At 52.4% G+C, this 24,415-nt stretch overlaps 3 protein-coding genes across 23 annotated transcripts in view; 2 read left to right on the top strand and 1 right to left on the bottom strand.

Moving 5' to 3' along the window:
- Positions 1-3,032, top strand: part of Ppip5k1 (diphosphoinositol pentakisphosphate kinase 1) — a 45,121-nt gene extending 42,089 nt beyond the window's left edge. For all 14 annotated transcript variants that reach the window (XM_029536272.1, XM_029536271.1, XM_029536273.1 and 11 more), the window contains one exon: positions 1,130-3,032. In XM_029536272.1, coding sequence (XP_029392132.1) covers positions 1,130-1,956 — 827 coding nt within the window. In that variant the 3' untranslated portion in view covers positions 1,957-3,032. The remainder of the gene's footprint in view (positions 1-1,129) is intronic.
- A 1,217-nt stretch (positions 3,033-4,249) lies between these two features.
- Positions 4,250-24,330, bottom strand: Map1a (microtubule associated protein 1A). 3 transcript variants are annotated; one of them, XM_021192330.2, is made up of 7 exons: positions 24,082-24,330; positions 23,110-23,211; positions 14,946-15,028; positions 14,583-14,723; positions 6,287-14,360; positions 5,922-6,142; positions 4,250-5,728 (listed from the first exon to the last, which is right to left on the bottom strand). In XM_021192330.2, exons 1-7 carry the CDS (start codon positions 24,308-24,310, stop codon positions 5,573-5,575), a joined length of 9,006 nt encoding a protein of 3,001 aa, XP_021047989.1. In that variant the 5' UTR covers positions 24,311-24,330; the 3' UTR covers positions 4,250-5,572. The 3 variants fall into 3 exon arrangements, with proteins under 3 accessions (XP_021047989.1, XP_029391814.1, XP_029391815.1); XM_029535954.1 differs by having other exon boundaries at positions 5,922-6,139; XM_029535955.1 differs by lacking the exons at positions 23,110-23,211; positions 24,082-24,330 and adding an exon at positions 18,339-18,439.
- The window catches only part of Tp53bp1 (tumor protein p53 binding protein 1), a 102,912-nt gene continuing 96,648 nt past the window's right edge, over positions 18,152-24,415 (top strand). For 4 of the 6 annotated variants that reach the window (XM_029535959.1, XM_029535958.1, XM_029535957.1 and 1 more), the window contains exon 1: positions 18,152-18,252. The gene's annotated coding sequence lies outside the window, so the exon portion shown is untranslated. The remainder of the gene's footprint in view (positions 18,253-24,415) is intronic. The other 2 variants (XM_029535960.1, XM_021192921.2) reach the window with 1 other exon arrangement.

Here is a 24,415-nt window from a genome sequence, read left to right as displayed (position 1 = left end):
TGGGGAGAAGCAGCTCCTCTGAGAGCAGAGACCTGAGGAAGGGCACGAAGCAGCGGGCTCTGCTCTTTCTCTTCTCCTTGTGGTTCTTTCCTGGTGTCTTCATTTACAGGTTTACTTTTCCATTTTCTGCCTTTACCAGAGCTTGCTAGGTAGCCCAGGGTGACCTTGAACTTTCAGTGCTCTGTGGTGCTACAGTTGAAGGTGTGAGCTGCCATGTTTCAGTCCTGATTTATAAAGGCTTTCTACATTCTCTTGTTTAATTCTAGGGACATCTCTTGCTCTTAAAATACACTGATTCCTTTAAAGAATGATCTGTTACTTGATCTTAGCCAAAAGGTCAAGAACTGCTAAAGAAAGGATTCTTAACAAAAGGTGGACATCACATTTAATTAAGAGCCTTTCTCCCTATTTTTGTTTTTGTTTTTTTGTTTGTTTGTTTTGATAGACGGTCTCATATAGTCTAAACTTCCCTTTGACTTGCTGTGTATAGCTGAGGATGATCTTGAACTTCTGCTCCTTCCACCTACCAGGCGCTGAAGTCATAGGTACACATCACCATTCCTGGGTTAGTGCAGTACTGAGTCCTGAGTTTTCTGCATGATAGGCTAGCACTCTACCACTGAGCCACATACATAGTCTCCTCAACTGGGAACATTCCAACAGAATATTGTCTTCCTCTTCTTCCCTTCTTCCTATCCATATCTTTACACTGTGCCTATAGAACTAGAAACTATGGAGATGGAACCTGATAATCAGTATTTTAAGTATTCCCTTCCCGTAGTTTTGATGTATAAGAGTAATTGTGAACCTTTGGGACAAAATGCTTACATGTACCCAAAGTTGGAAGGAGGAGCCATGGGAATTTAGAGTTGAGATCAGAGAGTATTTGTGAAAACTAGATGAAGTGGGCCTCATTCTCCTGAATCTTAGGTGAGCCTTAGCATCATTAGGTTAGTGTAACCATTTCTAAGCTGAGCAAGTGCATAATTGGCCACATTTAGGAAGAATCCAGACCTTTTCTCCAAAACATGAGCAGCAAAGCTAATGCGCTCTAGGGTTTAATGTCCAGGCATGGGTAGAGCCTCCTCTTGCAGCTCGTTTGACTTGACCTCCTAACTCTGCTTTACAGACAGCAGCGGGCCTTCCAGCACTGTGTCCAGTGCTGGCCCTTCCTCTCCTACTGCAGTAGATGGAAACTCACACTTTGGCTTCAGTGATCAGTCCTCTGTAAATACACATATGACTGAAGAAAAGCAAGGCCTTGGGTTGCTCCAGGGGTCTCCTGGAGATGGAACACGAGAGTTCCACATAGAAAGACAACAAGAACTTGTTGAGCCAACTCAGTCCCTTCAAGAGCTACCTGTGGAAATCTGCCCTTCAGGAAGTCAGGATGTTACCGAGGTCAGCCAGACATGCCAGGAGGTCCCAGACATCACCCAGCTGTGCCACGACATCCTTGAGGAGATTGGCCAGCCTAAGCAGGAGGTCCCTGACATCAGTCAGCTGTTGCTGAAGGACCATGACACTACTACCAACACATGCCACCCGCGCCAGGCCAGCCAGCTGTCTCAGAAAGTTTGTGAGGAAATTTGCCAGCTTTGTCAAGACAACCCTGAGGAGAGTAACCAGCTATGCCAGGAAGTCTCAGTAGAACTGGGCAGGATGGTCCATGGATTCCCTGTAAGTGTTGGTAGCATGGCCCAGGAAACCCTTATGGAAACTGGCAGGCCAACCCAAGAGATCCCTGAAGATCCATACCAGGAGTTCTCTGTGAAGGTTGGCATGCTGGCTCAGAAGGCCCCTGCCATCAGTGAGCTATCTCAAGACATCCCTGAGGCTGACAAACCATCCCAAGAGCTCTCTGAGGAGACTGATCTGCAGGCTCAGGAGGTCTCTGAGGAGATTGATCAGGAGTCTAAGGTAGTTGATGAGCTGCCTCCTAAGGATATCTCCTAAGTTCGATGTCTACCCAGTGATATAAACACTGAAAGCCAGTCTCTGGCCATGACCAGCACTCACCCGTCCACCAGCACCATGTGACTTGTAGTCTTGTCATTGGTTTCCCACTCTACCAGCTCTTTGTGCTAGCAGCCTTTCTGTTGGTTAACACACAGAGCCCCATGCAAGGTGTGGGCTCACACCAGCAGTGTCTGAGAAAGCAGGCCTTGTGTCATGAAACATACTTCTGCCAGAGCTTATGCCCATGGAGGAGCCGTTGATGTTCGGAGAAGTTGTTGGCTCTTCTCTTAGCCATGGAGTGGGAAATCATAGTTTGTTGGAGGAAATGCCACTTAACTGCTGAAGATACCATGCTGAGGGACAGCAGATATAACATGGAAGGTGGCAGGGTCTCTACTTGTTGACTGAAATATTCACAACTTTTTAGGGTACCCTCAGTCCATATGTGCATTCAAGGAAACTGTTAACTTCACTATCACTAGCGCAGGGGAACCACCTGAAATGTCTGGAAAATAGAGTTCCAATCTCAAAAACATCTGTCGTGGCCACTCATGGTTTAGACTGAGCTCATGGGTGTTTCCATGTAATTGCCAAGTGCTCCCCTGCCTAGTCCTACTCCTGTGGACATCAGCTCAAGAGAAAAATAGATATTAGATTGCCATGCAACTTCAGAGTGACTACTTAGACTGCTCTGGGAGATTTGCATCAATCTATGAAGCCAGGCCTCCTTTTATTGTGGGGCTGTTGGGCTTAGAAGATGCTGTAATAGAGAGAATCAAGTTCTATTTTAAACAATTAGCAGAGATCAATGTTGTACAGACATGAGCAAAGATTTAATATATATATATATATAAACATATATATTTCTGTAGTTTTCCAGGGACAGACTGGCCAAAGATCAAACACTCCAGGGTCCCCAAGAGGTTTGTCCTTATATCATGTGTCTTTATGACCATATGTGATTACGAAGCTTTTCCCAAAGATCTAGGGATGGGAGTGGGTGTGGGTAATGCAGTCATTGGAATCTGGGGCCGGAACATGACAAGTGCTCAATAAATACAAAATAATGAGAACGAGGGGGTGTGACGCCTTTGTGACCTTTGTGAACTCAAGAATGAATATGTAAGCCCATAGTGTCCATGACTGAACCCATCAAATACTGCAGATGAGCAGGGATTGGTTTGGTTTTTAGTGAGCAGAATGTTGGGTAGTCCCTGAGCAGCAGCCTCTGATTGATGCCGTGCTCTCTGACGCCTCATTCTAGTGCCTTGGGTTGTGAGTCGGGAGCTGGCAGGAAGAGGCACTGCCTGGCCTCTGCTCCACTGACTTACGCTGGGGTGACTAGAAGGTTCCCTTCTCACATACACATTTATAACCTAAGACTACAAAGGGTTTTACTGTGGGGACTTAATGTAGCTTTCATCCAATGGGCAGTAAGTGAAAAGGTTCAGAGTTTTCTGGGAAAATACAGGGAAAATGCAGAGTGCACTCTCTAAACCAAATGTCTATGTCCCTGCTACAGGCTCCCACATTTCAGACTATTTTCATATTTTTTGTTTGTTTGTTTCTTGCTTATGGGCATTTTGCCTGCATATAAGTCTATATACTGTATGCATGCCTGGTGCCCACAGGGGCCAGAAAAGGGTGTTGAAACCACTGGAAGTGGAGATAGAGTTGTAAGCTGCCATGTGAGTCCTGGAAGAGCAGCCAGTGTTTTTAACCACTGAGCTATCTCTCCAGCCCTAGGTTTTTGTTTTGTTTTGTTTTTTCGGGTTGTTGTTTGGTGTTTTTTTTTTGTTGTTTTGTTTTTTTGAGACAAGGACTCACTCACTGTGTAGCTCAGGCTGGCCCAAAACTTTCTATAGTTCAGGTTGCCCTCAAACTCCTAATTCTTCCACCTCTACCCTGAGTGTTAAGATCACAGGCTGCAGCCGGGCAGCCGGGCATGGTGGTGCACACCTTGAATCCCAGCACTTGGGAGGCAGAGGCAGGTGGATTTCTGAGTTCCAGGACAGCCAGGACTACACAGAGAAACCCTGTCTCAAAAAACCAAAAAAAAAAAAAAAAAAAAAAAAAAAATCACAGGCTGCACCATCACACCCTGCTTCTTTTCAGAAATGATGATGGTTCTCTCATCTTGTCCTCCTTTCACACATACTGGCTCTCCTGGGCCCTGGGATGGGTTTGAATAATGGAGAGTCTTCCAAGCTAAATGATAACTGAAGCAGAGGGATGGAAAGAAACCAGGAGAGCTCATTGTCTGGAGGAGTCTAGGCAGCACCACACCATCTGCAATGAACTTGGTTTATTGTTAGAGGTGGAGGTGGCTCTGTTACAGCAGCTGGGAACTGTAGCACAGAAGTGTGGGGAGGAGCGGAGCATGGCGGCAGGGAGGGGAGCTAGGAAGAACAGGAAGTGAGCTCCTTTTGGTTTCCTATTGGCTTGGCAAAGAAGGCAAGCCCCAGGGACTGTCAGCGGCTGGGTCTCTCGCCGGGCTGCTCACTGGCTTGCTTGGGGCGAGGTTCTGTCCTGTAGTAGAATGCTCAGCCTGTCTTCACTCTGGAGGAGTTAAGCTATAGCTCAGCTTCCTCTCTTCTTTTCCCTCCTCCCTCCCTCCCCTCCCCCCTCCCCCAGTTCTCTAGTCCAGCCTCCACCTCCCAGAAACTCTATCCAAGAGTTTAGGTTTAGAGAGGCAGCCAGTGTTCCCATTTCAGCTGCAGGATGGTAGAGGATTGGAATGTTAGGGAGTCACACATGGCTAAAGTGGATGTGGGTGTCAGGCAGTGGCTTATTTTTAACCCATTACACACCAGGCCATAGCAGATGACCACATGCAGAGAAGCCAAGCAGGGGATGAGAAGAAATGAGGCTTATTGGAATGGGGTAGGTGAAGACTAAGTGATTGGGGTGCTTGGAGCGACTGGGGTTGGGGCTCTCCTTGCCCTTTGTGCTGCCCAGGTAGCCTGGTCTGGGTACGGCCTGAGGCTGTAAATGCTATGAAGCAGGGGCTGAGAGATGAGCTCCTTTTTCCTCTCCCTAGTTCTTGGGGTAAAGAGCTTCAAGTTTTGGATTGAGACATTCAGATATTGTGGGACGCAGTAAGACAGTATGTCCCCAGGTCGCTGCTAGAACCCAGACTCTACTGGCTAGGACATGGCAGATGGAGGAAAGGGCGCAGCTCTGGCACCTTACTAACAGTAGCCTTCTCTGCATCATCTAAATTATGGGCCATCCTTTCTAGGATGCCAAATAAATAAATAATGAGGTTCTGGGGGAGAGACTATTGTTCATCTTCCTCCACCGGAAGGGGTGTGCTGTTTGAAACCCATCCTCACCAAGACCAGCATTTGGCAGTGCTAGGAGAGGGGGTTGCTCTAGGAGTTTCAGGCTTCAGATGACCTTTCAGAATCTTGCATCCCCCCTCACTGCCTTTGGTCTTGAAACCCCCAGGAAGAGATGAGGGGAAGGACAGGACCTCCCACTTAGCCCAAGTCCCAATAACGTGATACGGCCCCTGCCCTGCTCGCCTTCCCTCAACCCCAGAGGACTCAGCAGTAGCCATTCTCTAAATGAACTGTAGGAGTGGATCCTTAGGGGAGGGAGCGCGGGTCATTCAGAACTCAATCTTGCAGGCTGGAAAGGACTCGTCCTGCATCACGACAGTGCTGCTGCTAGCCAGGACCAGGACGTTCAGTTGCTGCTGTTGCTCGTGTGTCTGCTGATACCACTCACGAGTCACCTCCGTGTCATGAGTGGGAATCAGCGTCACCTAAGGGGAAGAAAACATGCCTAAGGTGAGAATCTGGAGGAAAGACAGATGAGGGGGAAGGAAAACTGATGGTCTCAAACAATCCCGCTCCCCATACAAAGGACCTTGTCTTTTTGTGAATAGGGGCTGTGTCCTACTGTGGCCTCTGACAGAGCTTTGACCAGATTCTAACTTTGTGTTTCCTGTTACTCACCTGAAGGTTTTCTCCCCATTGGGCCTTGCCTTCCAGCAGGGCATCCAGCACAGCCCGGCTTGGCTCGCCATTGGCAGGGTCATTTCCACTGACCACATAGTAGGATGCCCGCACGCGGCGGAAGAAGTCCTGATCCGCAGTCTTGCCGCTGCAGTGATTTGGGATATAGGCGAGATCCACATACACAGGAGGGCCAGAGCCACCCTTGGACCCCAAGGCTGCTGCAGAGACAAGCAGAATGCATTGTAAAAACAGCAAAGCAAACAAAACTTGGTCAACTCCCCACTTGCTTGAATAGCTGGAGCCCTTAGCTAGCCCACACCTACCCCAACCCACAGTGTCTCCCACTTTGCTGATATACTCACTGGATCCTGACTTGAGGCCATTGACTAAGCCTTTAGACATGGGGCTGTGACCATCCTTTTCTTCTGCTGAGGTGACCTGGCTTGGGGTGCTCCGTGGTCGGGGTAGGGCCCGGGATGTTCGATCTACAGGCCCTTTGCCAGGAGTAGGTGACCGTTTTCCCCGAATATCCAGACGCCGAGCAGGAGATGCAGGCTTGGCCCGGCCAGGGGCCCTACGGCCAGGTCGTCCCTGCACCTTTTCCCGTAGTCTCTCAACTCTCCCAGATTCTGAGCTAAGCCCCTCAGGGTCAGCCATGCAAACATCCGGTCGGGGAGGGGGTGGGCGGGGGTCTGGTAGGGGGGCTGGGGGTGGGTCATGGCCAGGTCTGGGGTGGTGAGTTCCACTAACTCCCCCAGCTTTGTCCACAGGCAAGAAGTCCCCATCTTCATCTGAGTCAAGGGCTGCCTCAGCCGTGATGGATGGACACTCCTCAGTTTCTGGTGGGACATCAGAATCTGACTGTGAGGAGCCTGAGTCGCTGGCTGATGTAGGGGGTGTCTCATCAGCCATAGGGCATGGGCCTCCCGTGGCCCCTGGCCTCCCTGCCCGGCGCCGCCCTCCTTTTCCTGCCAGCCGAGCTTCTTCCGTTGAAAGGTCACTGTCATCTGTGGACGGGGGTAGAGGAGGGTTCAGGAATGAGGGGGAAAGCTCCCCGCAGTGGGGGCGGGGGTCTGTAGCACATCCCTGAGGCCCAGCCTCAACTTCTGAAGAAAGACTGCAGGGTGGGCCCCCAGAGCTCTTCCCAGGACGCAGCGGCTGCTCAGATGAGAGAAGTGTATCCGGCCGGGAGCTCCTCTCCGCTCCCTCGGGCCAGGACCCTCGTTCCCAAGCGTGAAGGGCTTCAGCCTCTTCTTTTTCTGCCGTGGCTGTGGCAAACCCTGGGGGATTAAGGCTGGTTTCTCCTGGGCCATTGGCTTCATGATCTCCAGAGGGGCTCAGGAAGGGGCTCGGCTTCTTGGTGAGTTCCCCTGAGCACTCCAGGCGGCAGGACAGGGTACTGTCACCCAAGTTTCCGGGCAGGCTTGGAGCTGGAGCTGGAGCTGCAGCCAAGTCCCGGGAAGCTAAGGGGGCTGGGCTCAGAGGAGTGAGGTCCCAGAGGCTGTGGGCAGCTGGCTCATTCCCTGGGCCCAATTCTCCAGCACTCTGTTCAGCCGCCTCTAGACCTGGAGGGAAGCGTTCAGCCACACTTGAAATCACAGGCGTGGTAGCCTCAGAAGAGGACCCTTCAGACAAGGCTGGCGAGGCAGGTCGGGGTAGATTGGAGAGAAGAGGGGCCCCGGGTGAGCTGGGTGATGGGAGTTGGGGCAGTGAGGAATCCAGACTGGGTGCCTTGGTCACTTCCAGGTACTCGTCATGTCGGGTTCTGGTTGGAGTTCCTGGAACCAGGGCCAGAGCTCGGTCCCCAGAGAAGGCAAGTGAGCCACAGGGTGCGGAGCGGGGTTCAGCCGGAGAGGGCAGCTGAGGGGGAGCAGGCTGCAAGGAGGAGAAGCCGAAGGCTGAAGCAGGGAAGTCCAGACTTGGTCGGACAGGTCCTAGGTGTGAGTCTGAGGAAAGGATGCTATGCGCCTCAGTTTCAGGCCACAGTGAGGGGTGGCCCACAGGCATGGGGTGATGGGGACTTGGGGGCTGGGTCTCTTTCTCGGGCAGTTCCCGAGCCCCCTTTTCCAGGTCTGAGTCATTAGTACCATCATCCCAGTGACTTCGGCCTGCTTCCTTTGGGGATGGGGTCCTCCTGTCTGGGCTACAGCTCGTAGTGCTTCCATTAAGAGGGGGACTCGGGTCTTTGCTCAGGGAGATAGGGGCACGAGGGGGCACTGCCGGAGGGGTGAAGCTGGGCTCCACATTGGGCCCTGGATCCGGTTCTTGCCTGGGAGGTACAGTGGGTCCTGCCAGAGATGCATAGCTAAATGTTGGAGTGTCCAATTGGAGGTTTGGAGGTGACACAGGGGACGAAGGCTCCTTCTCTGCAGACTTATTGCGGTCAGCAGCCTCCTCCTTGGTTGAGAGGTGTGGGGGCCAGTCTCCGGATGCCCCCAGTGGAGGCTCCCGGGTGGGGCCAGCAGGGCCCAGCCCAGTAAGCATCATCTGTTCGTAGATGTCTGCATACTGAAAGCTCCTCTCGTCGGGATAGGGTGTGGGCTCCCTCTGCTCTGGCTCAGTCTGCTCAATATCCCTGGTGGTGTGACTCTCCATAACCTCTGGGACCTTTGAATTGAAGGAGCTGCTATCAGGAGCTCCAGCCCCACCCTCTCCTTCCCTTTCCCCTTCAGCTTTTCGATAGTCCTTCCCCAGGGGGGAGTATGGGCCACCTTCCAACTCAGCTGCCCCCTCCTGCACCGCAGCCACCACACTGTCATATTCAGCGATGCCCCAGGAGAAGGGCACAGGAGCATGTGGGTCTGGGGCCGGTGTCGGGGGAGCTGGAGCTGGAGAGAGGGGTGCAGGAGGCAGGGGCCTGTCCTTAGGTACCCATGGTGGGATCTCAGCTAGCCATGATGGGGTGGTAGGTTCATTCCTTGTGGGTGGTGTGGACTTAGTGTCTGGGACAGGGCTTTCCTGTCCTGGAGCTGAGGGAACCCTCTGTCCAGTCATCTCAGGTGGGGATGCTGGAGGGGAGATGATCTCAAAGGGAGAGCGAGTCAGTTTGTCCTCCTCCTCTGGTGGCAGGCCAACTGGCGACTCAGCAAGCCAGCGCTCTACTTCCAGCCCCTTCTGTGGCAGGGGCTCCTGGAAATCCTTGAAATCCGAGGCCCAGGGGCTGCGGGGAGTGTGCTGCTGTGGGGTTATTTCTTGTTCATCTGGCCCCTCATCAAGAAACGTACTTTCACGTTCCTCAGAGTACCGTGGACAGGCTCCTTGGCCATCTAGCTCATGGGGGAACCAGACCTTCCTCTCGCAGCTTAGCTCCTTCCAGTACGCATCCTGCTGTAGGGTTATGTCTCTGTCCCTCCAATACCTGACTTCTTGCTCAGGAGACCTGCCCTCCCAGGCTGGAACAGGCTCTTTCTGGCCTCCCACTGGCTCTCCTCTGGTTGGCGATGTTTCTCGCCATCCCTGGACCACATCCTGCTCCTTCCAGTACTTCTCTTCCTGCTCTGGAGCCTTGCCCTCCTCTGCTGGGCTCTCTTCCAGCCCCAAAGCTCTGGTCTTCTCCAGGACAGCTCCATCCTGCTGCTCCACACCTTTGGCCTTTTCTGGAGACTTTTGGCCAAGGGCCGTCTCTTTTGGTGTTGTGCTTTTATCTTCCGGGAAAGAGCTCTTCTGCCCCTTAGTTTTGTCTTCTTTTGGGGTCCCATCTTTCTGTTCAGCAGCCCTGTTGTCCTGGTCCAAGGCAGCACCCTCCTTTCCTCGGGCCGAGTCTTTTTGTTCTAGAACCTGTTCTTTCTCTTCTGAGGCTTCATCCTTCTGTTCTTTGTCAGCCTCACTTCTGTGTTCTGGAGCTCTGTCTTCCAGTACTAACACTTTATCTTTCTCTTCGGGAGTCTCATCTCTCAGCCCTAAGTGCTCGTCCTTTTGTTCTAAATCTCTGTGGTCTTGTGCTCTGGTTCTTGCTTGTTCAGTGGCCTGGGTCTGTTCTGAGGCCGTGTCCTTCTCTGCCGGGCCCTGGTCCTCCCGATCTAAGTCTTTGCCTTTGGGTTCTGGGCCCTTGCCCAGCTCTACAACCGTGTCTTTTTTGTCCAAGTCTCTGCCTTTCTGTTCTGAAGTCTTATCCTGCTGTGCTCCAGCCTTATTCTCCTCATCTAGAGCCTCGTCCTTCTGATGCATGACTGAGTCCCGCTGGACAACAGCAGCCTTCTCTGACAGAATCTGGTCCTTCTGCTGTAGGGTTTCACTTGTCAGCTCGCATTCCTTCTCCTTCTGCTCAGTGGTTCTGTCTTCCGACCCTGGAGCTTTACCCCCCCACTCCATGGCAAGGTCCTCCATGGCGGGACTTGACAAAGACTCGGGACTCTTGGTGAGGGAGCTATCAGATGTCATAAAGTGTCCACCAGGGCCCGTGATCTCCCCAGGGGAGTGTTTCCTGTCGCCTGACAGTGCAGAGTGAGAGAAAGAGCTGCCAGGTAAATCTCCAGCAGGGCTTTCATGTGTGAGACCTGCCTCTCCAGCAGCCTCATCTGTGGGAGGTGACACTGTGGCTGTGTGGGGCTCTGGAATAGACCCAGGAGCTAGGTGGCAAGAGTTGTCTTCCGCCTTCACCAGAGGCCCCCTTTCTTCCTTTCCTAGGCTTAGTTCTCCAAACTGGAGGGTGCCAAGGCTTTCTGGAGAGAGCTGCTTAGAAGAGATATCCAGAGAGGTCTCCTTGCTAGGGCTCTCTTCCGAGAAAGAAAGTGACTGGGTGTCTTCTGGGGACACCATTGGCCAAAGGTCTTTGTGTAGCTGCTGCTCTTTTGGGGTACAGGGAGACCTGGGGGTGGCCTCTTGTTTGGCAGTGTCTGGGGAGACCACACTGAGGACAGACAGGGACTCTGCATCGTCAGGGGAAAAGCTTTGATCAGTAAACCCAAGTACCTCATCTCTCTGAGGTTCAGCGGGTTCTTGAAGTGGTGTCCTCACTTCTCTAGGGAGGGTTCCTGCTCCTGAAACTGAACCTGCCTCTCCTGTCTCAAACACCACTGCTTTGTCTTGTTCTGGTAACAGTTGAATAGTACAGCCAGTCTGATCCCCAACAAGGCTCACAGGTGTGTCCTGGGCTTGGGGGCTCCTGGAAAGAGGTACGTTCCCCTCTTCTGACATGGCCTCCTCAGGCCCTGGCTTAACTGTCTGCTCTTCAGCATCTTCCTTGCTCACCCCAGGCGTCTGCTTTGTGTCTCCCCAGGAATCTTCTTGGAAGTTTTGAGGCTCAGACTTTTCTTCCACGGGGGACTGATGAAAGGGCGTGTGGGCAGCACTGGGTGGGCCAGATGGTGGAGGAGATGCCATCTTCACGGTGCTGTCATCTGGGCTGAGGCACCGTTCCTCCACTTCTCCGAGGGCTGGTTCCCCCGGATGTAAGGCATGTCCAGGGGCACCAAACACGGCAGCATACTGACTGGACAGTTTCTCGGACGCTGTTACATTCTTTTCTTCCTTTCCTACAGCCTTCTCCCCGGTCAAACCTCTCCCCACAGACTCTCCTTTCTTCTCTGACTCCCCGGTCACAGAGAAATCCTCACAGGGCGGTGACTTGAAGCCCTTGTCTTCTTCCAGGGAAGAGGTGGGTGAGATGGTGCCTGCTGACGGCACATAGTCCAAGCCCTGAGTGGCTTCAGTGCGGGAAGAGGGAATACTTGTGACAGTGTCGAGCAACAGGGAGCTCTTGCCTGTCTCCTCCGTCTGGGGAGCTGTGAGTGAAGCCACAGATTGGTCCTCAGCCACTGATGTGGCAAAGGAAGAGAGTTTGTCACACTCTGTGATTGATGTGGCTGAGGACACATGTTCCTCTTCAGCCAGAGGGGCAGCGACCATGTTGGGAGGGTAGGTGAGTTCAGTCTCAGGTGCCCCATAAGTTTTGCTCGAGGTGGCTGGAACAGCACTCTCTGCAGACTGGCTGGCTTCAAAGGGACCAGGACCTTCAGGCCCAGAGAGGTCATAGGTACTCGTGGGGAACCTGGGTGGGGCTGGGCGTTCGTCCGGCTCATCGTGGATCTCTTCGTCTGAAATAGTCTGCTCAGTCTCTGAGTAGCCTGGGATCGTCTCATCCTGAATGTAGGAGACATGCTCAGCGGCTCCCGCAGGCGTGGCCAAGCTGCTCAGGAAGGATGCCGCCTCCTTCTCAGGCGCCTTGCCCTGGAATCCCAGTTCCCGGCCACCTAGAGCCTCTCTGCTTTGGGGGATTACCTTTAAGCCTTCCTGCATATGTTTTTGATAAAAACTCTCAGCCTTTGTCTCCTCCTCTTCCTCATCTGAGGGATGAGCCTCCTCCATTTCCTCTAATTCAGCCTTTTCTATCACATCTTCCTTGACCTCGGGTTCACTCTCCTCCCTGGCCACAGCAATGTTCTCTGGGGTCAGCTCTGCTTCTCTCGGCTTCCTTTCCTCCCAGGTTTCTTTCTCTTTCTCTACCTCAGCACCTGAGTCTGGGGCTCTGTTCTTGCCCCCTTTATCCTCGGGAAAGTCTGGGACAACCTCTTTCCCCCGTTCCACCTGTTCTTGCTTCAGCACTGAAGCAGAAGGTTGGGTCACCTGGATGGCTGTGCTTGGGCGTCCCTGCTCTGTGGCATCTGCAGGGAGTGGTTTCTCACCCAGTTCCATGTCCCTTTGTTCAGCCAACAAACCTCTCTCCTCACGCTTCAACTCCTCAAAGTCCTGTGTGAGGTCCTCTGGTGAGGACAAGGCCAACTCTCTGTGCCCACTGACAGCAGGAGGTGGTGCGGCCCCCTTCTGGGCTGGGGGTGTCCGGGGCTCAGAAGACAACTCTTTTTCCCCACGGGTAGCTCGGCCTTTGTCCACCTTGATCCTTCCAGGGGCCTTGGCTTTGTAGAGGGTCTTACGGACCTCGGGGGTAAAAGGCTTCAGGTCTGGTTTAGAGAATTTCTTTACCTCCGGTTTGGTATCTTTCCTCTTTTCGTCCTTCTTGGCATCCTTTTTCTCTTCCTTCCTTCCTTCCTCCTTCTTGAGTTCCTTCCTTTCCTTCTTGATCTCCTTTTTCTCCTTGTCCCTCTTCTCCTCCAGCTTTGAAATCTTTTCTTTCAGGTGTTTCTTGCCCACTTTATCTTTGATCAGCTTCCGCTTCTCGGCCTTGAGTGCTTCGCTGGACTCTGTCCTCACCCTCTCTGGCTTGGAGGGTTTTTCTGGGGGCTTCTCGGACGGTTCTTTTGCTTTCTTTTCTGACTTGGCTAACTCCTTGGCCAGCTCTGAGCGGGCCTCCTTGGCTCCCTCTTCTAACACCTCCTCCCGTTTGGCCAGCTTGCTCACTGCTGTCTTGGGAGCAGCTTTGAGGCTCTCCTTGCTGTCAGCCCGATGTTTGATTTTGCTGGGTTTCAAGTTGGCAGGCACGGCCCCAGCAGCCAGGTCCTTCTGTGTTGCCACAGGATAGCGCAGGAAGTCCAGGTGCCGAAGCTTTTCCAGCCCCTCCAAGATCTTGTTCTGGGGAGCATTTCCCGGGAAAAGCACACGCACAATCTTCTCAGTAGGGTTGGCTGGGAGCCATACCACCAGGGCAGTGATGGAGGTCAGGTAGGGGACAGAGATCTCTGCCTCCTTCCCATTGGCCAGCACGATGCCTGTCTTGGCTTTACTATTGCCTGCCCACTTCTGCATGAGGAACTGCATCTCCTTACTGTCCTTGACAGGATTGAGGACATACATGTCCAGCCTCCCCACACCCATTTTGTGGAAGAGGGTCAGCGGCTCGATGGTGTTGCTGACCACACGGTACAGAGGCTCGGCTTGGATGCCTAGGCGGTTCAGGTGTTGAAGAGTGAGACAGGCCTCCTCGATGCTGCGCTTGGCCTTGCGGGAGGCATCGGGCAGCCGGAGCTTATCAGGCACATTGAAGAACACGACTCCAAGCTCTGGGGAGATGAGGTTCTTCACCCAGTCGCTGTAGCTGCTGGAGCCCTGGGACTGCTCCTCCTCTAGCTCTGCCACCTTGCGCTGCAGGAGCCCGTTGATGCCTGGTAAATTGTCAGCCCCAATGTGAGTGAGCAGTACCGAGTCGATGCGGTCCAGGTGCCGCACCAGCTTCCAGAAGCAGGACTTGCGATCGGAACCGCCGTCCACCAGGATGTTAAAGCCATTGACAGCAAAGAGGGCAGAGTCCCCACGGCCACCAGGGAAGATGTAGCAGCAAGGCTTGGAGAGCTTGAGGAAGCCTCCTGAGGTGGGGGGCTCAAGCAGGTCAAAGGGGGACGGCACATCCACCGTCTCGGAGACATACTCGGAGAACTCGGCCACACCATCCATGGTGGGTAGCACGGGCTCAGGATTTAGCCGGAGGTGCAGGGTCTCTTGGGAACTAGACAGTCCCAGGTGGCTCCAGTCACCCTCCCCTAAGCAGGAAACAGTGAGGAAGGCCTGGATCCCAGGGTCTCTATTGCTAAGCAACTGGGCAATCTAGAGGAACAGGAGAGAGAAGCTGATCAAATCATTGGGGTTCTCTCAGTCTGACTCAGATTCAGCCTCTACTCTTTACCTTTTTCTGAGGTAAAATGCCTACCTCCTGTCAGGGTTCCTGAGAGTCAGTGTTTATGAGACTTCCCCTCCCTTGCCTTTCTCCCCACAACTTATATCCTGCCCCCTGTTCCCTTCTTCTAAGACATGCAGTAGGGGACTCACCTCAGGTTTGTGAAGGACCTGGGCGAAGCTTTGATATGAGTAGGTACCACTCTGTAGGATAAGGTCTCCCTCAGGTTCTAAAGTTTGTCCACTCAAGATCAGGAGTTTGTGAGCTGATGGGCTACTAAGAAGATGGTGAACCTGAAATGGAGGGCAGAGAGGGCACAGTTATGGGGCACCTGGGGAAAGGCACTGAAGATTCCTGCCCCACCCCCTTCAGTAATATAAGGACATGTTCCTCACTCCGTATACCCCAGAGTGATTCCCAGAGAGGATCACAAGTCAGTTCAGATAGTAGCCCGAGGTATAGTGGGGGGGAGGTTATAGCACTCAGAACAAGCAAGGCGTAGGCACTGGCCTTACCTCTGAGCTGATGCTGTCTGCGGTGGGGTTGACTAGGATGATGGTCTCGAGGATTTCACTCTGGTGGCAGAGGGTCCTCTGGCCTGAGGGAGAGATGTAGGCATTTGTACTGAAATCAGCAGGTATTGATTTAAAATGGGAAGTACTGGTGGGCGGAAGAGGAAAAACAAATGATCAGAAAGTGGGGTACAGCCGGGCGTGGTGGCGCATGCCTTTAATCCCAGCACTTGGGAGGCAGAGGCAGGCGGATTTCTGAGTTCGAGGCCAGTCTGGTCTACAGTTAGTTCCAGGACAGCCAGGACTACACAGAGAAACCCTGTCTCAAAAAACCAAAAAAAGAAAGAAAGAAAGAAAGAAAGAAAGAAAGAAAGAAAGAAAGAAAGAAAGAAAGAAAGAAAGAAAGAAAGAGGGGTACAGGGTACCCAGCCATCTAGGATAGTGCTAAGGAAGGCCTGGGAATTGCCTCCTCCAGCCCCTCCCTTTTGGGGTTCTCCCTCCTTTCCCCCACAGTAGCTGACTTCTCCCTTCCCTCCATCTGGTCTGTCAGTCTGTCCACCACACCCTCGCTGCCCAGTTTCCGCCCTTTTGCCTAGAACTTCAGCCCCAGACGGCCCTGTTGACAAGAAGCTTTTTGTCCCTCTGGAGCACTAAGTTCCTGGTGCTGCCTGGGGACTGGGGGTGGGGGAGGGCTCCAGGGATGGCGGTCTTTACAGAGCTTTCTCTGCCTTTGCCGCGGCCAGTAGTAAGGAGATAGGAGCTGCTGTCTCTACAGATTCCCCATCCTTTCCACCCCAGGTCCCCATCCAAGAACAGGACACCTGTAATAGAAGATTATGGAGACTGTGTGGCAACTGCTTTCTTGGAGCTGGACAGAGGATTCTAACTTGCTATTTTGTTTCCTGACTTAACCTTCAGTCAGAGCCGTGCATATCATGTTCCCGAGTATTTCATAGCTCCCTCTCCTGTATCTCTCTCAGGTGCCCAGGTTCTAGGGACACCTAGCTCATTGCAGAACTCATCATTCCTGTGATCCGTTCCCTGCCTCAGAGTACAGAAAGTAAGTGGTTGGCTCAAAACAAGAAACAGGGCCAGCGATACTCTCTGCCAAGCATCCCAGGACTAGAGGTACAAAGAAGAATGACTCCTGCAAGCTGTCCTTTGACCTACCTATACATGCACATGGGCACACACATACACGCAGACACACACACACACACACACACACACACACACACACCACAGAATTAAAAACAATAGCAAGCAGGGCATGGTGGCATACACATTTAATCGGGAGGCAAAGGCAGGTGAGTTTCTGTGAATTCAAGGCCAGCTAAGTTCCAGGACAGCCAGAGCCACATAGAGAATTCTATTCCAAAAAACCTAGTCAAATAAAAAGCAGGACCAGGACCTCCAACAACAGCCAAGAAACAAGGAAGGAGAGTCAAGGTATTTATTGCTTAGGGTGGGAGAGAGGGGAAGATGACACCCCAGATCCTCCCCAGGGTTTTCTCCAGACCCACACAAAACACTAAGCTATGAAAGTAAAGAACATGGTGGGTGAGAAAGATGCTAGGAAGGATGGACCGGACTTTCCAGGTTCCTGCCTTCCCATCCTCCTCCACTTCCAGCACAGTAGCAGTCACAGTAGGGTTAACCTTAGGGGCAGCTGGAGGATATTGGGGAGGGGAGGCTCAGAGTCTGTTCCCTGGAGCCCTCTTCTGTGACTCCAACCCCCTTTTCTTTCTGAGGCTGGGACAAGGGTGACTGGGGCCAGGGCCTTTGTTTAGAGGAAGAGCCTTGATGCCAAGGAGCAGGCAGCAGAGGGCTGTGAATGCGGCAATAGGGAAGATGTAGGTGTCGGAGATCCAAATCCTATGCAGGGCATGTTGGGCCCTCTCCTATGAACTTGGGAGTGGAGGGATACTTTGGTACAGGCAGGCAGGAGCAGGGCTTAAGCAGCTAGGGCTATCACCATCCTTTGCCAGTCTTAAATAGTTCAGATTTAGGAGAGCCAGAACTCCCCCATCACAAACAAGGTCACCCTTCAATCTAGGTAGAACAGAAGGACATGTTCTCTCCAGCTACCATCTCCCTGCTCCAGCAGCTTCACAGTCCCCAGTGTATCCTCACAAGACCTTTGACCCCACTTCCTGTCCTGACACAAGGCCTCCAGCCCCACTCCTGGGGAGCTAGTCCTTTACATCGCTCCTCAGCCTGGTTTCTGTCTGTTCCCCCGGCTCTTCCGATGAAGGGAACTGCCTGGTTTTTCCCCTTTATCTTTGCAGAAGACTATCTTAAGAGATCGGTGCGCTTCCCACAGCCAGTGCTGTGGTTGGGGGTGGGCTTCGGGTGTGAAGCTGAGTGGGCAGGAGGGCAGGTGTCTCTGCAGTGAGGCGGGGGGGGGGGGGGCTCAGGCAGCTGCAGTCTGCCGCAGTGTGTGAGTGTGTGTGTGTGTGTGTGTGTGTGTGTGTGAGTGAGTGTGCGCGCTGAGCTCAGCCTCCAGCTCCAGCTCCGCCTCCACCCCCCACCCCAGCATGACAAGTCATTTTCTTGGCTGCCTCTGCATGGGGGGTGGGGGTAGGGATGGGGGTGCATGCAGAGCGGGAGAAGAAACTGGCTTCTCTGTTGAAGAGCCCCCATCTTGGGAAGGAAAGCACAGATGAGGTGAGGGTGGGGCCAAGACAGGGAACCCGTGGGGTTGACAGGACGGAGAATGCAGGGCAGCTGCTGAAGAGCCAGGGCTCTCGAGCTCCTGAGTGGCCTCAGAGAGGCCACAGAGGGGGGCTTAAAGCCCCAGGCTCACTCTGGCCACAGGGAATGGGGTGTGGGGAGCCGAAAACAAATCAGTTAGCCTATACGGAGGCACATGCCACGTCTCAGTGACCCATTCCTCCTTTCTCTTCCAGAGTGTCACCCCTTCCCTTACTTGGCAAAAACTCGCTGCCACACTCACCCCAGAATAGGGAGCAGCTGAACAATCTAGTAGCTGATAACCCAAGGACCCTCCCAGTAGGTACATTCCCCCTTCCTCTCAGATTCTTCTGTTTTTCCTTAAAGACATAGCCCCCAAATTCCTCCTGTGCCCTGGCTGCCAGGCAAAACCAGTGGCACCACCCTCTATCGCTGCCTCTCAGCTGATGGTCCCCACCCCCACCTAGTACAGAGGTGGACTGTCACAGCTCCTGTTGGTTCTGCTGGCTGTGGATCCAGGCTGAACCCTGTCAGTAATGTTCATCTCCTCTCTCCCTCCATCCCAGGCTGCCTTCCTACCAGGCTAGCCCAGGTCCAGATGCACCAGATTTACAAGGTACCAGATACCCCATCCCAGCCCCTTATCTATCACAGCATCCCCCAATCCTTCTGCCATGCTGTGCCCTTCGGTTAGGCTCTTACCCTGAGGTGTGGAAGGGAGCCCCTCATGGAGGCATCGGCTCCGGCCTCAGCCTTAGCCGGGCAGCTTCAGGGAAGAGTCTGCGGCACTTGGGGTGGGAGTGAGGGGGGGCTGCTTGACGGGGAGGGCGGTGCCAGGGCGGGGAAGAGGGGCTGGTCCGTGACGAGGCACTAGAGACTTAACTGTTTCTTGGCCTTCACAGTGTGAATGATCTGGTGCCTCTGCTTGGCTACCGGGAAGGGGAGGGAGCTAAGGGGTTCTCTATCAGTTCCAAGAGCCAGGGTGACCTCCTGCAGCTCTAAGGACCTTCTCCCCAAATCCTGTTTAGTAAAGAAATACTCTTAAAGCATCAACCAAAGGACCACAGCCCCACCCGGGGACACAGAGCCTGCTATAGGAGGCAAGGGCTGCATGGGCCCTCCCCCCTTCCTCTTAGAAACCATCTGCTGCCTCTCCCCTCAGATGGACCCAGAGAGTGACCTTCAGTCACTGCAAGAGCCAGAGACAAAGAGGTTGAGGGGCCATAAATGTAAGGGAGCAGTGTGAGGGTGGTGAGTGATGTGGAGAGCTGGACCCTGTTCTGCAGCGCAGCCATGGGAAACTGGGGAAGACATTTTAGATTGGAGAGTAGTGTGACTATTCTGGAGCAGTCCCCACTGGGGTAGGGCACAGCGACCCTGGGAGCTTCGTGCAGGTCTGTGCTAATGCAGCCAGGCTGTAAGAGCACCCACACACGTTGCTTCTGAGTACTGGCTGTCAGGAGGCAGATGTGTAAGGACAAGGAAGGTTTCTACCTTCCATTGAACAAGTTAACGATGACCAAGGACCATTGCCAGGAGCCCAGGCTCAAGCAAAGCTTTCTCACTATAGAACAGTCTAACATAAAGTACTCTTTGGGTCAGAAATGATCGTATAATGACTCCGTAGGGTGTTTGGGTCTCAATTGCTCCTCCTCTCCTCTCCTCGTAGCTGTGCTGTGTCTCGCTTGATCTTGTACAGCCCTACATTGACCTTGTGCCCTCCAGCTCAGCCTCTGTCTCCACCTCAGCTAAGTGCTCCAGGACTAAAGGAAAGATATGGAGAGCTGGAGCCCCGTGAGGTTCATACTCTTACATCCTGTCCTCTCTTCAGTAACCCTCCCTGGGTGTGGTCAGCTCCTTCCTCCCACTCACCAGCCAGTCCCAGCCCCACCCCTGCTCCAGGCTGCCAAGGGCTGCTTTTGAAGGTCAGAGAAGCCAAAACAGTCTCTGCTCTCAGCACCCCCCACCCAGCTTTAGCTACAGCCAGAGGAGAGAAGTAGCTGAGTCACCAGTACTCTGGGGGCCAGGGGGAACAGAGGGAGAAGAACCCTCATTGGGATCCAGGATGCAAAGCAGCAACATGCCATATCCCCATTTGAATAGGAGCAGCCATCCCATCGGCACATACACACACACACACACACACACACACACACACACACACACACAGATGTAAACCAGCTCCCAAGTCCTGAGCATCATGGAGTAGTACCCTATCTTCTGCAATGTCATCGCTCTTATTTCACCCTGCCTCCAGCCTCCTGTCTCTTCTCTGCTTTTTAGGGGCCTCTCTCAGTGTTTGGGGTTGAGGGGCACAACTTTAGTAGACATTGGGATTGAGAACAAAATATCATCTTCCAACTGAGATCAGAGCCCACCCTTGTTCTCAGCCATACACCCCCACAGCACACCTTGACCATGATTCCAGGTCACAGTTGGTTTTCCTTCCCTCCCCATCTCTAAGCGACCATTTGTAACTGCCTTTAACCCTTAATCCCTCTCTCATGCAGTGAATGGTGAGATGCCAAAGAAGAGAGAGAGGTCTGAGCAGCCCCTGAATTCACACTCGATGCCACTTTCTGAACCATGCCACTAAATAATAAGTTAAACAATCTCAGAGCTTGCTTTCTGAACTAGTGAGTGCATACCTCAGTGCCACCTGTGAGGACTGACCTCATCTGAAGAAAAAGTTCCTTTCTGCCTACAATCCTAACCTTGCAATGGATAAACATGATACTTCTCTCATTGTGGAAGGCTTCAGAATTACCCTAAATCAGAATCCCAGTTTAGATTAGTACTGGGGTACCCTAAGTTCTCAGGCAAAACCAAAACTGGGGATGCTTACAGAATGAGGTTTAACCTCTGTTCATCTCTCTCTGCCTTTGCATTTCCAATGTAAACCTCTAATTCAGGATCCTCTGAGCACATGAATGTAACAAAGAGTCAGAAGGACTCAAAGGAATTCCTCAGCCTTCTCCTCTCCACCTCTCTCACCTCTTTCCAGCTCTCCAGGGTCTTGGGTAGCCCAGAATGGTCATGGACTTGCTATGTAGCCAAGGATGATCCTATGCCCCTACTTCCCAAGGGCTGGGATTATGGGCCTGCGCCACCACACTAGGCTAGCCCATACTTCTTAGTCTTAGAACATCAATTCTCCCTTCCCTATAGGAGTGCAACAGCAGGTGTCTCCATTTTACTGAATCTCAGTAGTGATGTGTCAGTGTGTGTGTGTGTGTGTGTGTGTGTGTGTGTGTCCACCATTCCCTACCCCCACTATAGATCCAGGGCTTTCTGCATGTTAGGTGGGCTGCACCCCAGACCTTAAGTACAGTTTTCAATTACCCTAAGTTTTTCTAAAGCTATGTTAAAAATGCTTAGAAGCTTCAGGGATCTGGAGGAAGAGTGGGAGCTATAAAGGAAGGCCCCAAACCTCTGCCGATGATTGGTATGAAAGCTACTCTTTACATTATTTTATTTTATTTTTTTTACCAGACGTGACCACTAGAAGGAGCTGGGCCACTGACTATCTGTGTGTGGGTGGGTGGAATTGTAAATGTAGAGGGGTAGGCCTAAGAATAACCACACTCTTCCCATCATTGTAAGGCATACTTCGTTCCTTCATTATTCTGGCCACAGTGGTCTACCCTATGAAGTAGGCCAGAAAGGTCAAACCGTAAGACTGTTAGTGTATCTCCTTCATCACCCCAACTCTTGGGCACCCTAACATATCCACTCAAAGGAGGCTGGAGGAGAAGGCAGTGCCTGCAGCTGCTTTGGGCAGACCTTGTTCAGGGACAGCTGAAAGAGAAGCCAGCAGGGGTGGAGCTGTGGCTGCCTTAAGCTCTGTGTCCCCCCCCCCCCAGGAAATTCTCCACTGTTCTCCAGGGACAGAGGCCACCATGACAATGTCTAAACCTAAAACAAAATCTGTATGCTAAAAGTACGTTAGCATCTCGAGTGGATGGCTTCAAGCCCCTTGAGGACACCATAGCAAAACTGATTGAGGACATCAGTGGGCGTTTCTATTCCGGTGCCTGTTTCTGAGAATACAACACCCTGCAAACCTCTTCCCAAGCATTCCCTTAGTCTTAACCGAAGATCAGCTAGGGACTTTGCCTCAGGTATTGCTCACTTCTTACAGTACTCAAAGTCTCTATGGCCAGAAGGACAAGGCTAGAGAATCCGGTTTGAATTCCTAAGAGATAACACCCAATCGTCAGTAATCAGTTGAACCCCCAGCCATCCCTTTATTCAGCCTTGCTTCTACGAGTGTCAAGTGGTAAAACTGTCTTTTGGTCATAGGGAATAGTGGAGGATGTCATGACGAGGGTCATTGTCAAATGAAGGTAATCTCCAAGGAGCAAGTGGCTCGTTTTCCAGGAAGCCAATCCCACCAGGAAGATGCCAGTGTCATGGTCTTTAAGCTGCCGCACATACTCTAAGTGTAATAGAGCTTTAGTCATTCAACCTCATTTTCTCCAGCCTCTCCACAGAAGCTCATGAGAACTCATTGATGGGAAAATGGCCAGACTGGCGGGGTAGAAAGTCTATATGTCGCACTGGACTGTTGAGAGTTAGTAACATGTGAAATCTGTTACTTGGTAGCAATGACTATTGAGTACATGGAAGTCACATCCTATGAAACTACATGGAAGCAGGTATGATAGTACGTGCCTACAATTCTAGTACTCAGGAGGCAGAGGCAGGAGGATAACAAGTTTGATAGCATCCTAGACTACATGTGGACTATATAGTGAGATCCTGTTTTTGTTGTTGTTTTGTTTTTTTAAAGAAAGTTATATTGATTGGCGCATCAACATTTACAATAATATGGCCAGATGCCCAACACCTTTATCAAGGGATGAAGGACTTTCCCAACTCTCTCCGTAGACACCTGCTGTAGAATGCTAATTTAGCTTTTATCTCACATTTCTAGACTAGTTCTCCCACCCATCAGACCTGATCTCAGAACCAAGTCTCACAAATCTAGGAGACCTTTGTCCCAGCCTGGATCCCTGGGTGCTGATCAGCCTTAGGTGGCAGCCTTCTGCTCTGCTCTGAAGATCTGCTGGCTAAGCCAAGAGGAAACAGAAAGGAATCCTGGAAGGTGGGCTGTGAGAAATAAGGGTCTGGGAAGGAGAGTGAGGCATTCTGGGATGTTTATAAAGAGAAGCACAGAAGCTGGGATATGCAGAAAGGGAACACAGACGGAAAGCTTTTACCTGCCAGTGGTTTGATCACTTTCTTAGTGCTTGTCAGCTGCTGTGTACAAACAACGTTCTTCCCGACAAAATTATGCTCTACCATCATATTGAGTGGTTGCAGCGTGTACTGGGCATTATCCACAGCATGTGTGAATAGCTGTGGAGCCATCAGAAGTCCCTCCCTTTTTACCTACCCAATCCTCCCACAAGGCCAGTTCTGGCCTGGATACTGGACCCAAAGGACTGAGACAAATAACCCTAGTCCTAACCTTTGACCTCTGAGGAGAAGTGAGCTAGGTGCCGGGTAATGAAGAGTCTCAACTGTTGGTTCAAGTCAAAGGATGATAAGTCAATATTCCAGGAGAGAATCCCTGTAAAAGAAAAAGGGAAAGGAAGAAGAAGAAGAGGGTTCTAGTCAAAGTCATGTGCAGAAAGCATTGCCAAGCCCCTGGGAAAGGAAAGGGATGGGAGGGGATGCCTCTATGAAGGATAGCTAGTATCTGCTTTTACCCTCTGTGGGAACCTGAGGGCAAAGAGCAGAGTTTGGACTGGGTTTACTAATAAATGAGCCTGGAATTTTTGTTTTTCAAGGCAAAACAGTTATGGTAGAAGTGACATGCAAGGGCCTATTTTCATATACTGGAGGTTTCCATAATGACCCCTCTTGCTAAATTAGATTCTAGATTCTCCTATGCCCCCTCCCTTGCCTCCATCCCCTGCTTCCACCCGCAGGTGGCTCCGCAGCACTGCGCCACAGGCGCGGCTGAGGGAGGTGAGCTGCAGAGCCACGAAGGTCACTCTCTCAACTTGGCTGCCAGGATTCAGAGATTTTGAGATGTGTACCTCGCGTTCAAAAACCTCCCCTAACGAAGAAACTGTAAGGTAGGGACATGGACTTTTCAAGGTCCTATGAGGACTTTCGGATATATGGTCCAGACGCTTCGGGAAAGGGGTGTGACCAGAGGGACCCCAGGGTCTGCACGGAGCATCTCCTGCTCCTGCTCCTGCTCTTGCTCCGGGACACTGCGGAACAGAATGGGGTATGCAGAAAGGATGGGCAAGCAAGATGTTGGCAGCTCGAGAGGACAGAGGTACATTCATGGAAGATGCAGGTGACAGGGTCGCAGGTTTCGGGAAGTGCATATAGAGATGGAGAAGACAGAAATGTGCACTGGGAGATGAATGCAGATGGCGGAGAGGCAAGGATGGAGTGATGCGTAAAAGCCAGGAGAGCGGCTCACCTTGTTCAAGGTGGGCCCGCACGGCCCTCAGCTGACTCTCTGTACCAATATCGCCGATCACGATGAGCAAGGAGTATTTTCGCAGGTCCCAGCGCGCTGCGGCACGGGCCTCGCAAAGAGGCTCCGCCAGGTTCTGAGCCGGCGGTGCACAGAAGCTCTGGAGCCCCAGCTCCGGAGTTGTCTCCATGGCAACGCTGCCAGGCCGCGCGGTCCCGGCTTCGGTCGCCATGGAAACTCCCGCGGAGTGCTAGCCTAACTGCGTCCGCTGCGGGGAGAGTGCGCGGGGTTCTTAAAGGCCGGCGGCAGGAGCCGTTCATTGGTCACTGCCTTCTGG

This window comes from Mus pahari, chromosome 3, assembly GCF_900095145.1.
Source record: "Mus pahari chromosome 3, PAHARI_EIJ_v1.1, whole genome shotgun sequence".
NCBI lineage: Eukaryota > Metazoa > Chordata > Mammalia > Rodentia > Muridae > Mus > Mus pahari.
This window is presented reverse-complemented; position numbering and strand designations above follow the sequence as displayed.